The sequence below is a fragment of the Rhinolophus hipposideros genome (genome assembly GCF_964194185.1).
Source record: "Rhinolophus hipposideros genome assembly, chromosome: 1".
Classification (NCBI taxonomy): domain Eukaryota; kingdom Metazoa; phylum Chordata; class Mammalia; order Chiroptera; family Rhinolophidae; genus Rhinolophus; species Rhinolophus hipposideros.
Genome location: NC_138047.1, coordinates 63,358 through 77,022, shown reverse-complemented (window position 1 = coordinate 77,022; position 13,665 = coordinate 63,358). Strand labels below are relative to the sequence as shown.

The window sequence follows — 13,665 nt, the reverse complement described above, 5'->3', positions numbered from 1 at the left end:
AAGCGTACAACCTGGCACTGTTAACTGCAGTCCCCACACTACACACGAGATCCCCAGGACTCATTCATCTTACAGCTGCACACGTGGACCCTCTCCCCACCATCGGCCCCCTCCCCGCTCCCCCAGCCCATCTGTGTCTGTGAGTACAGTGTGCAGGTCCACAGGAAGTGATGCCATGCAGCATGTCTTTCTCCATCTGACTTATTTCAGGTAGCATAATGCCCACAAGGTCCATCCACGTTGTCCCATATTGCATGATTTTCTTCTTTCTTAAAGGCTGAATACTATCCTATTTATTTTTCATATATTGTCCCATATTTTTTCCATCCATTCATCCATTGCACTAGCACCTCCAAGGGAGAATGTGCCAATTTGGTTCTTTCTATTAAAAAGCACCCAATGGGAGTCACAGGTGAATACCTGTTTCAAAGATCAACTTTCACAGTCCATGGAATCTGCCCTCTCTACGTAATCTCGATTTCTCAACGGTTTGGAGCCTTCACTAAGCTGGTGTTCCAGGAATTCATCAGGCATAGTAAAATGTAAAACATTCAAGCAGGGTTCTTTTAAATTCAAAGGAAGCAATTGCTTTTCCTCTTCAGGTGGTGATTGCCATCCTTTGGGCACTGCAGTCTGGAGCTGGCCAGGACAGGGTACTGTGTCCCTCTAAACCCACAGCCCTCGGAGGCCACGGCCGGTCCCTCCCAGGCTTTGTTACCTGATGCCAAAGGACTAGAGGAAACCCAAGTGCACAGAGCTTAGGCCACCAAACGCAGAGCTCCAACAAACCAAAGCTGCCTCAACATTGATCTGGTGTAAAAAACAACTCCCCCCACCCCCCCCCCAAAAAATCTGCCGCAAGTACCACGATGAACTCTATCCACGATGCACAACTTTACTGCAAGGATAATCCCTCCATCGTCACGATGTAACACTTCCTAAGAAATGTAATGAAATGACACTGAAGGTGAGGAGGCAGCCAGGCAGCACCCTGATCTGTGTGACGTCTGACTAGAGCGTAAGTGTAACAGGCCGCAGAGCGTGCCTTTCTCATAGGCAGACAGACAGACCAACAGATGGCCAGAGGACAGCACTGCACCGGCACGTACCACCTGCAGGATGCTGGACACGCTTTCCCAGTCCGCTTCCACAATGTTGCTGCCGCCATCGACCAGGCCTTGGTAGCCCTGTGGGGAGAGAATGGAGATCCTTTCAACCTGTGTAAACTTTGTCCGGCATTGCTTGATCCTAAATGACATGATGTGGAACAGGTGGCAATGAAGCTCAGTGCCCAGGAGCCCCACAGTCAGCAGACACTCACCCTAGGAGTGTGGTCCAGCGCACTCAGCACTGGGGAAGGCCCTGGAATTGAACCCCAATAGTGGGACCGTGCACCCGCCTCACCCAGAGCCCTGTTGCCCAACGGTGCCTGAAAGACTGAAAAGGGCCACTCCCACCCTAAGACTGTGTGTAACACAGACGCACATGAAAACAGTGGTGTCAGTCGCATCCCAGCCGTGCCTCCACTGACCCAAGCAAATCCACGCTGCTTTCTGTAAAAAGGAAGTGCTTTTCCAAAGCGCAGCGCAGTGCTACAGCAGGCATTCAGTGTACCTGAATGCAGTCCTCCGATTGCTGACCCCACACTGCACTGTGCGTGAATCAGGGTGCCGGTACACACGTTTGTCAGGAACCCCAAAACCATTACCTTCCAACGCTCAACACATCTCGCTTTTCCCCAGAGAACATACAAAATCGAGACATACAGAAATGCTCACCAGACTTTTATCTCCTGACGCACTTTCCAGGGCATTTGCCTTTAAAAGGGTATAGGCCTTAACTCTTTAGAGAAGCTTAACAGAATCTAAAACGCCTTGAGGGGTCCAAGATGGCAGATTAGGTGGGCGCTGTACCTACTGCCCCCCAGGATCACACCAAAATTACAAGTAACTTATAGAACATTCAACTGCGGGATTCATCTCAACACTAGCTGAGCAGAACCACTAAACTAAGGAGTTAAAAAAGAGGCCATGTCGAGACTGGTAGTAGGGGTGGAGACACGAGGCAGACTGACCCAAAGCCCACAGAGAGGGTGAACGCTGGGAGGGACGTTGGTGGCAGGGTCCCCCTTGAAGAGGGTGCCCCCCCCACCAGCCCCACACCGGGCTCCCTAGCCCAGGGATCCTGTACCAGGAAGAGCACTTCACACATTTGGTAGTGGAAATCAGTGAGGATTCTGCCTGCCCGTCCCAGTGGGGCAAATGGCAGCTGGAGGCCCAGACGCCCTCTTGGGGAGCCAGCACACAGACTTGCTCGTTGACCGGCACTCACCTGGTCTCTGCTGGAGGGAGTGGCAGCCCGGGGGCCCCAGGAGCCTAAGGGGAAGGACTGAACTGAGTGCTTTTGGAGCAGGAGCTGGAGGGACAGGAGCCATTGTTGTCCCTGAGTGGAGCCTGCACACATGAGGCTCACAGGAGGCCGCCATCTTTTCAGGGTTAAGCCCTCCCCACAGGGCCAGGTCTGGGACCGCATTGGTCTGGTGGAATAGATGCCTGTGTCTGTGTGCAGGCATACTACCTTGCCGACGCCCTGGGCCCCCCCACAGCGTGTGCTGCATTGTCTAGGAAATGCCTGACATCTGGGCTGCTGGCCCCACCCCACAGGCTGCAGACTAGGGAGGGTGGAGGGGCTGCAGCCTTGGAATAACGATTGCTGGAGGGCACTGGTCAGGAGTGGTGGCTGGCCCAGAGTTCTCAGTGCATTTTTGCGGACTGGTTGCCAGTGTAGGAGCAGAAACTGCACGGATGTGGAGCCACCCACCACACCCCATGGCTCCCTGGGGGCCTGTCCCGCCCACCTAGAGCTGCATTTCCAGAGGTACCCTGGGTGCCTGGTGGCCAGCCCCGCCTCCACGGGCCATGGAGGTTTCTTACAGCAAAGGACAGCCCTAAGCAGCCTGGGGAGACTTTGGTGATGAATAGTATCCCAGAGGCCACCACAACTGCTTGCCAGCAGCTCCTGGGAACCTGGGAGCCTGAGGTGGAGGCTGGCACAAGTGTCGCTTGCAGGGCAGGGGGGGGCACCATTTTTTCCAGGTAGGGCCCTCCCCCAGGGGGCCAGGTCTGGGACTTCATTGATCTGGTGGAACAACAACCCCCCCCACTCCACCACCCCCCCAGTTCCCTCCCACCCATGCACACACTGCCGTATGATGCGCTGGGACCATGCGCTTTGCACAGCTGGTTGTGCTTCCTGGGAAAGACTCGTGACTGCTGGGCAGCTGGCCCCACTCCACAATCTGCATGCAGATTAAAGCAGGTGAAAAACCTATTTCCTTTTTTCCCCCTTCTATTTGTTTTCCTTTTTTTTGTTGCTGTTGTTTTTCTTGTTCGTTTTTTTTTTTTGTTTTGTTGTTTCTGTGTTTTGTCTGTTTATCGTTTATTTTCTTTGTATGTGTATTTGGTTTTCTGTTGTTGTTGGATTGTTTTGTTTTGTTTTGCAAGGTGGTTGCAAGCCCACCACTGGTCCAGGAGTCAAGACTACACTGAATTTGTAGAAATCACAGACCATACTCTTTAGCTCCCTGTAACACCACCCTGCCCATCTAGAACTGCATTCTCAGGGGCACTCTGGGCACCTGGGTGACCAGCCCCACCCCCACAAACCACGGAGGAGGTTTTTTACAGCAGTGGATGGTCTCAGCAGTTTGGGGAGATTTTGTAGTGAACAGTGACCTAAAACTTGTACTGCAGCCACTTGGGAGCAACTCTTCGGAATTTGTAAGCCTGAGGTGGAGGCTGGCTGCAGTGCCCTCGGGGCGCTGTACAGGGCGTCACAGGCCAAGTACTGGCATAAGATCTGAATCGGCACAAGTGGCACCAGAAACAAAACACCCAGAGGCCAGCTTCAAACCACACCAAGCACTACCTGCTTTGACCCACAGGTAGTACACACAAAGGGGGTTCTCAAGAGGCGCAAGAGCCTGCAGGGGTGAATCAGCTGAGGGGTCAGCCTCCACACAGCAGCTCATACACAGTGGGCATTACCAATTCTCATAGAGCCTCAGCCTGGTGTCAATCCCACCCACTGACAAGCCAAAAGCAATTAAGGCTCAACTACAATAGGAGAACACTCACAATACAAGGGACACTCCTGGAACACATGCACAGGAGATTAGGGAGACTGAGCAATTTGACTAGAAAGGACACATACTACATGAGGTCACGCAGCAAAGACTGAAAGACTTAGGTGATTTACCTAATACATAGAAGCAAACACAGAGCGACAGGCAGAAAGAGGAGGGAAAGAAACATGTCCCAAATAAAAGAACAGAAAAAACCTCCAGAAATGGAACTAAATGAAATAAAAACAGTCAACCTACCAGATATAGTGTTTAAAATACCGATGATAAGAATGATGAAGGAACTTAGTAAGAATTTCAACAAAGGGACAACAAGCCTGAAGACGGATATAGAAACCATGAAAAATAACCAGTCAGAAATAAAGAATACAATAACTGAAGTAAAGAATATACTAGAAGGCGTCACCAGCAGATTAGATGAAGCAAAGGATACAATCAGCGATTTAGAAGACAAAATAGTAGAATTAGCCCAATCAGAACAACAAAAAGAAAAAAGAATAAAAAACAATGAAAATAGTTTAACAGACCTGTAGGATAACATCAAGCACAACAAAATTCGCATCATAGGAATACCAGAAGGAAATAAGAGGAAGCAAGGGATTGAGAACATATTTGAAGAAGTAATGACAGAAAACTTCCCCAACCTGATGAAGGAAATTGACATACAAGCCCAGGAAGTGCAGAGAGTTCCAAACAAGATGAACCCAAACAGGCCCACACCAAGACATATAATTAAAATGGCAAAGGCTACAGACAAAGAGAGAATCCTAAAAGCAGCAAGAGAAAGACAGCTAGTGATTTACAAGGTTGCTCCCATAAGACTATCAGCTGACTTTTGTACAGAATCTTTTCAGGTCAGAAGGGAGTGACAGGAGATATTCAAAGTGATGAAAAACCAAGGCCTACAACCAAGATTGCTCCACCAAGCAAGACTATCATTTAAAATTGAAGGAGAGATAAAGAGTTGCCCAAAAAATAAGCTAAATGAATTCATTACCACCAATCCAGTATTGCAGGTAATGTTACTATAAAAAGGCTTTTTTAAAAGCAGAGGATGAAAACAAACTAACATGGACCAGAAATATGAATAATAAAATGGCAATAACTATGTACCTATCAATAATCACTTTAATGAAATGGATTAAATGTTCCAATCAGAGGACATAGGGTAGGTGAGTGGATAAGAAAACAAGACCATGCATATGCTCTTTATAAGAGACTTGCCTCAGATCGAAAGACACACACAGACTGAAAAAAAAAAGGAATGGAATAAGATATTTCACACAAACGGACACAAGAAAAAACCTGGGGTAGCAATACTTATATTGGGCAAAATAGACTTTAAAACAAAGACTACAATAAAAGACAAAGAATAACAAAGGGATAGATCCAATAAGAGGTCATAATTCTAGTACACATCTATGCACCCAACATAGGAGCAGCTAAATATAGAAAACAGATATTGACTGACATAAAGACAGAGATCAACAGTAACACAATCATAGTAGGGGACTTTAATGCCCCACTAACACCAATGGATAGATCCTCCCGACAGAAAATCAATACATAAACAGTGGCCTTAAATGACACATTAGCCCAGTTGAATTTAATAGATATTTTTAGAGAATTTCACCCTAAAGCAGCAGAATATACATTCATTTTCAGTGCACATGAAACATTTTCCAAGATAGAGCACATGCTAGGCCACAAAACAAGTCTCTGTAAATTTAAGAAAACTGAAATCTTCTCTGACCACAGTGCTATGAAACTAGAAATCAATTACAAGAAGAAAACTGGAAAACACACAAACACATGGAGGCTGAACAACATGCTGCTAAATAATGAATGGGTCAACAATGAGATCAAGGAAGAAATCAAAAGATACCTTGAGACAAACAAAAATGAAAACACAATGACCCAAAATCTATGGGATGCAGCAAAAGCAGCCCTAAGAGGGAAATTCATAGCAATGCAGGCATACCCAAAGAAACAAAAAAAGTCTCAAATCAACAGTCTACCCTTATACCTAAGGGAACTGGAAAAAGAACAGCAAAATAAGCCCAAAGGGAGTACAATGAAGGAAATAATAAAGATCAGAGCAGAAATAAATGAAAGAGAGACCAAGAAAACAATGCATAAGATCAATGAAACCAAGAGCTGATTCTTTGAAAAGATAAACAAAATGGACAAACCTTTGCCAAACTCATCAAGAAAAAGAGAGGACCCAAATTAATAAAATCAGAAATGAAAGAGAAGTGACAACAGACACAACAGAAATACAAAACTCCTTAAGAAAATACTACAAGCATCTATACACCAACAAATTAGACAATCTGGAGGAAATGACTAAATTCCTAAAGCATACAATTTTCCAAAGCTGAATCAAAAATAAACAAAATCTGAACAGACCAACTATTACCAACAAAATTGAATCAAGAATCAACAAGCTCCGAACAAACAAAAGTCATGGACCAGATGCCTTCACTGGTGAATTTTACCAAACATTCAAAACAGAATTGTCACCTATTCTCCTCAAACTATTCCAAAAAATCCAGAAGGAGGGAAGACTCCCAAGTTCATTTTATGAGGCCACTATTGCTCTGATACCAAAACCAGACAAAGACATTACAAAAAACGAAAATTATAGGCTGATGTCTCTAATGAACATACATGCAAAAATCCTCAAAAAGATATTAGCAAACAGAATGCAGCAGTACATTAAAAAGATCACACACCATGATCAAGTGGGATTCATTCCTGGTATGCAAGGTTGGTTCAATATTCACAAATCAATTAACGTGTTATACAATATTAACAAAATGAAGAATAAAAATCATATGGTCATATCAGTAGATGCAGAAAAAGCATTTGACAGAACTTAACATTGATTTACGATAAAAACTCTTAGCAAAATGGAAATAGAGGAATCATACCTCAACATAATAAAGGCCATATATGATAAACCCACAGCTAACATCATACACAAAGGGGAAAAGCTAAAACCATTCCCCTTAAGATCAAAAACAAGACAAGGATCCCCACTTTCACCACTTTTATTCAACATAGTGCTGGAAGTTCAGGCCACAGAGATCAGACAAGAAAAAAAAAATAAAAGGCACGAAAATTGGAAAGGAAGAAGTAAACTTGTCATTATATGCAGATAACATGATACTATATAGAGAGAACCTTAAAGATTTCACTAAAAAAACTATTAGAACTGATAAATGAATTTAGTACAGTAGCAGGATATAAGATTAATATTCAGAAAGCACTGCATTTGTATACACCAATGAAAAACTATCAGAAGGAGAAATCAAGAAAACAATCCCATTTACAATTGCTTCAAAAACAATAAAATATTTAGGAATAAATTTAACCAAGGAAGTAAAAGACCTATACTTAGAAAATTAAAAGACACTGAAGAGAGAAATTAAAGAAGATACAAATAAATGGAAACATATACCATGCTCATGGATAGGAGAATTAATATAGTTAAAATGTCCATACCACCGAAGGCAACATATAGATTCAGCGCAATTTCTATCAAACTACCAATGACATATTTCACAGAACTAGAACAAATAATCCTAAAATTTATATGGAACCATGAAAGACCCTGAATAGCCATGGCAATCCTGAGAAATAAGAACAAAGCGAAAGGTATCACAATACCTGACATCAAATCATACTACAAGGCTATAGTATCAAAACAGTATGGAATTGGCATAAAAACAGACACATAGATCAATGGGACAGAATAGAGAGCCCAGAAATAAATCCACGCCTATATGGTCATTTAACCTCTGGCAATGGAAGCAAGAATTTACATTGGGGTAAAGACAGTCTATTTAATAAATGGTGTTGGGAAAACTGAAGAGAAACATGCAAAAAAAATTAAACTGGACCACCTTCTTACACCATATACAAAAATAAATTCAAAATGGATTAAAGACTTAAATGTACGACCTGAAACTATAAAACTCCTAGAAGAAAATATAGGAAGTAAATTTGCAGACATTACCCTGAGTAATATTTTTACTGATATACCCCCTCAGGAAAGGGAAGCAAAATAAAAAATAAACATGTGGGATTATACCAAACTAAAGCTTTTTAATGCAAAGGAAACTATCATAAAACAAAAAGCATCCAACTGAATGGGAGAAGATATTTACCAGTCATACATCTGATAAGGGGTTACTATCCAAAATTTATATATATATATATATATATATATATATATATATATATATACAGATATAGATATAGATATAGATATAGATATAGATATGTATAATCATACAACTCAAGACCAAAAAAACAAGCACCCAAATAAAAAATGGGCAGAGGACTTGGGGAGACATTTCTCTAAAAAGGACATACAGAAGGCAAGAAGACATATGAAGAAATGTTCAACCTCACTAACCATCAGAGAAATGCAAATAAAAACCACAATGAGATACCACCTCACCCCAGTCAAAATGGCTATCATCAATAAATCAACAAACAAGTGCTGGTGAGATGTGGAGAAAAGGGAATGCTTGTGCACTGTTGATGGGATTGCAGATTGGTGCAGCCACTATGGAAATCAGTATGGAAGTTATCTCAAAAAAATAAAAAATGAAACTACCTTATGACCCAGAAATTCCACTCCTGGGTATTCATTCAAAGAAATTCAAACACTACTTCAAAAAAATATATGCACCCTATGTTTATTGCAATAGTATACACAATAGCCAAGATATGGAAACAACCGAAATACCTATTGATAGACGATTGGATAAAGAAACTGTGGTACATTTATACAATGGAGTATTACTCGGCCATAAAAAAGAATGGAATCTTACTATTTGCAACAACATGGATGGATCTAGAGAATATTACGCTAAGTGAGATAAGTCAGACTGAGAAACACAAATACCATATGATTTCGCTTATATGTAAAATCTAAAGAACAGAATAAATGAGCAAACTAAACAGAAATAGACTCAGAGATACAGAGAAAAAACTGATGGTTGCTAGATGGGGAGGGTTAAGGATGGGGGATAAGGTGAAGGGGTTAGCAACTACAAATTAATAGTCACAAAATAGTCATAGGGATATGAAATACAGTATGGGGAATATAATCAATAATGTACAAATTATGTAGGGTGTCAGATGGGTACTGGACTTATCAGAGGGATCTCTTCTTAGACTGCGTAGATGCCTGACCACTGCGCTGTACACCTGAAGCTGAAGTAGAATAACAGTGAATGTGAACTATAATTATGTGGTCACAGGATGTGGAGTACAGCATAGGGAAAATAGTCAATGGTATTGTAACGGCTACATACGATGTCAGAGGGGTGGTAGACGTGGGGGGGTTATCACTTTGTGAGGGGTGTAATTTTGTCGGTATTGCATTGCTTTGTACACCTGCAACTAATATTTTTTTTAAAAGAAAGAAAGAAAAGCTTAACAGAGTACTATAGTGGTGTCATGTCCCTACCTAGTGATCGCCAAGAAGAAAGAAGAAAGGAATGAAGAGTTTTAATAATGAAATACCCATTGAGTATGGAGCCTTGTGCATAAATTAATCAGTAAGTGCAGGCACCTTTACCATTGATCAGTTCGTATATTTATATTTATAAATGTGAAATTCCCATCAATATAATAAACGTACTGTTATATAACACCACATATTAACATATTCTATATTATTACCTATATAATAAATACTATACAGCATATATAACATTATTTATATATATTAACACATTGTTATGTTTAATTAATTAAGCATGTACCATATGTAATTGTCTGATTGTTAATGTATATAATTATGCATTATAGTATAGTACATATATAACGATGTTATCATCTACATAATATGAATATATTTGACATGTGAATGCACACACATTCATAGCCGCGTTACACATACACACATGCCATATGTGACAAACAATAAAGGGACCTAGGAATGCAGTGACATAGAACAGAGAAGTTGGGAGCCGGTTCGCCTTAGAGTGACAGGGGCCTCTGCTGTGGTTACTGAGTCCCCAGCCGCAGCCCTCACGCATCCTGCTGCCCTCAGCTCCCGGGACAGGCTGGTCCGGGGACAGCCTACCCTCCGCCCACTGTCTTCATGGGGATGCCGTGGAGCTCCTCCCAACCACACCGCGGTCCACCTGTAGGACGCCGTCTGTCCTTCTGTTCCCATCTCCTTTCCCGGTGTAATCCTCAGCCTATTCCATTCAAAGCACAGAGCCCGGTGTGGCTTCACTATGGGGTGATAAACAAGAAAGGGGCTGGAATGGGTTCCCTCCGGGAGGGGAGGCTTAGCCCAAGTGCTGTGTATGCTGGGAACTCAGGGACAGAGGCTGCACCAGGGACAAATCAGCCACCTGCTCCAGGACCCCCTCCTTCTGCTAAGTGACCCGAGGGGCCTTATTTCAACAGATTAAGAATAGATAGGTAGATGTATAGATAGGTAGGTAGATAATAGATGATTGGTAGATGGATGACAGATAGGTGCTCAATAGCTAGGTGACAGAGAGACAGAGGACGCATGGATAGACAATAGATGATAGAATGAAAATAGAGAAAGAATCGGGTCTTAGGGTGCCCTTCCAATGACCTCTGCCACCCCTAAACTGCCAGGTTCAGTTAAGAATGACCTCGTCACGGCAGGCACAGCACAGCATGCCTATCTTCAGACAGGAGACCATAAGGAACAGTGTGCCATCGTGCGCAGCGCTGGCTTTCTAGCTTCATTGCTATGAAGCTTGGGAGGCTTGGAGGCACGTGAGCAGGCCTGTGGCCGGGGCGCAATGTGGACCCCTGTGCTGAAACAGAGCCCACACACAGGGCTCCTGAGAATGAGGGAGGGTATTACCTTTCATTAGGCCGGACGGCAGGCATCACCCAGGACCATCCTGGGCAGGCTTGGTGGACAAGAGCATTGACCACAGGCTTTGACAAAAGGAAAGTGAAAACGTTCCAGCCACGCCAACAGACACTGGGGTAAATTCTGCACATTCAGTCTGGATAACTAAAGAGATGAGGAGGGAAGGGAGCTGTCCAGCCATGGTGTCACCTACATGGGGGACGCTGATGGATGCCGAGACTGTGCTGGAGCTCTCAGCCACGCAGGCTGCGGCCACCAACTTTCAGATTATTCCCGCAGCACGGCCCCCATCAGACACCACACACGACCGGCCGCTTCCTCCAGGCCGTGCTGGGAAGGCTAGGAGTTCTTTTCCCTTTATTACTTCTCAGAACTGAAACACTGATTTCACAAGAACATTTATAAATCCTTTTTGTTTCAAGACTGTTTTAACATGGCAGACAGTCCCACAAACAGAACGCACATTCTGAAAAGTAGAATGCTCTCCAGATGTGATTTGATGATTTTGTGTGGCACGGGCACGTATGGCAAAGCAGGCGGTAAGGATGCCAAGGACAGTCGTGTGAGGACTGTGTGCACAGCACCCTCCTACTGCCCCCGGGGCCAGGTCTTAGAAAATGACTCATTCTCAACTGGCAGAGTCGTCCAACTCATATAACATTTGAAAAATAACTACCAAGTGCAGTTTGGGGCTGTTTCCAGAGGAAGATGTGACAAAATCAGGAAGAGTGATTTTACACACACATACCATCATGCATGAGAGTTTTTCCAAGGAAGACTCCTCGGAAGGCTCAGTGTTTATTCCAAAAACGACAGAGCCCCAACTTTTTCTAAAATAACTCCTATGGAATTTGCCCTCAGAACCAGTTCTGTGACTCATGTAAGAAAAACAAACTATACAAATGTTAAAGCCAGGCTTAGTCCTTGAGCTCAAGTAACACTGTGGATCTTGCAGGTCCCACCTCAGAGGAGGACCCTCACAGCCCCTTCGCCGGACACATCAAACCCATCGTCTCACAGAATTTATGTGGAGTCATTGGATCACATTAAGAGTTCTTTTTTTCTTACCCCAATTTTTAGGCATTTTTTAAATCCATTCTAAAAAGAAAATGAACTCGTCCTTCTGTGGGTGGCGTTCTTTTTAAGAGATCTGTGTTTTTAAAAATTGAAGACCCAGAGGGAGATGGTTGCCTGTGCCCACAGTAGGCTTTTTCTTCAGGACACTTCTGTTTATTGTGTGTATGTGTCTCGTCAACTAGACCGTGCTTTTTCTAAATCGGATCCCTGCCTTCTTGAGGCAGCAACTCACTGAACGGCCAACACCAACCCCCAGATGAAACAATCCGCTGAAGAGAACACGTTTCACAGGTGTTTTCTAGATATTTCGTGAGTGGCGTTCAGACTTCTCTAGGGCTTTCACTGCTTCCGAGTAAATACCTATTTTTGTTTCCTATAGGATTAAGGTTTTTTCTGGTTTATTCCTAAATGAACTGCAGCATTTCGCCTACAGAACTTGAGAGCAAGAGCAAGCAGGTGGAGAGGTCGGCTCTGGACCACTCCAGGGTGAGAGTCAGTAAACAGCACCGTGCAAACCAGGTGTATGCAGGAGACGCAAGCCGGGCTGTCCATGTCAGTGGTTTTCAAAAGTCAGGAGCTTCTGTTCCTTCAGGAAAGGCATATGCAGAACCTCCCCCAACCAGGTCCTCAGGGCGGGGATGCTCGGGTCTGGGATTAAGTCAGCCCTGCTCACTGTTTTCCCGACTTCAGGGGAAATGCCCCGTGTGGCATTCACATGTGTCCTTGGCAATTCGGTCAACTCCAGAATTCTCAAATAGGTTATGACACGACATGTCGTTGTACAGCCCTAGACCCTGTGCTTGTGGAAACCTGAAAACAAGCCAGCCTCATTTATTTACCCCACTGGTATTATTCAATTATTTCTTTAAGCCACAGCTAGAAATACACACTTCCAACCGAAAGTCATAAAACCGAAAGCCACAGCAGGACGAAGCCAGTCCCCAACCTCCATGCCAGAGAGAGCCTGTCACCGCATAGTAAAATCACTTAATCAGCCCCATGGTGATAACAGTGGGGGAGAGGGGCAAAGGCAGGGGACAGAGACGATCACTTCTGCGATTTGAACACTAAAATGGGAACTGTCACTGGATTGTCTGTTGCTGGTGTGAGGACCAGGTCACAGGTCCCACAGGAAGTCTCAGCTGGGAGCTCAGTGCTGTCATCGTAACTGATCATTGCTCCCCGTGTGCAGCAGCCAACCTTCCCGTGGAAAGGGAAGGGATTGCAGGAACCTAGGCCACCTGCTTTTTGTGAATTAACTTAAGGAACTTACCCAACCTTGTGTGCGTGCAGAGCAGGGGAACGGCCAGGCCTGGCTGACTGCATAAACGTCCAGAGGCCAGGTGCACAGAGAGACATTTCACTGTCCACTCGAGAGAGGCATTTAGTGCTCACGTAGCTTTGCCTTTAAGGAAGTTAAAATGCAGAAACAGTTAACTGCAAAACCCCCAGGAGATGCGACAGTGCGGTTCTGGTCACCTCACTTGGCCTTCGGGGAACTGCTGGGGGACGGAGGAGATGGTGACAGCAGGGGTGAGAACGGGGTGACAAAATCAGACCT

The 13,665-nt window shown here is 44.1% G+C and overlaps 1 protein-coding gene across 2 annotated transcripts in view; it reads right to left on the bottom strand.

Annotated features, from left to right (window-relative positions):
• PFKP (phosphofructokinase, platelet) overlaps positions 1–13,665 on the bottom strand; it is a 65,178-nt gene that overhangs the window by 28,220 nt on the left and 23,293 nt on the right. For both annotated transcript variants that reach the window (XM_081061836.1, XM_081061837.1), the window contains exon 3: positions 1,110–1,187. In XM_081061836.1, coding sequence (XP_080917962.1) covers positions 1,110–1,187 — 78 coding nt within the window. The remainder of the gene's footprint in view (positions 1–1,109; positions 1,188–13,665) is intronic.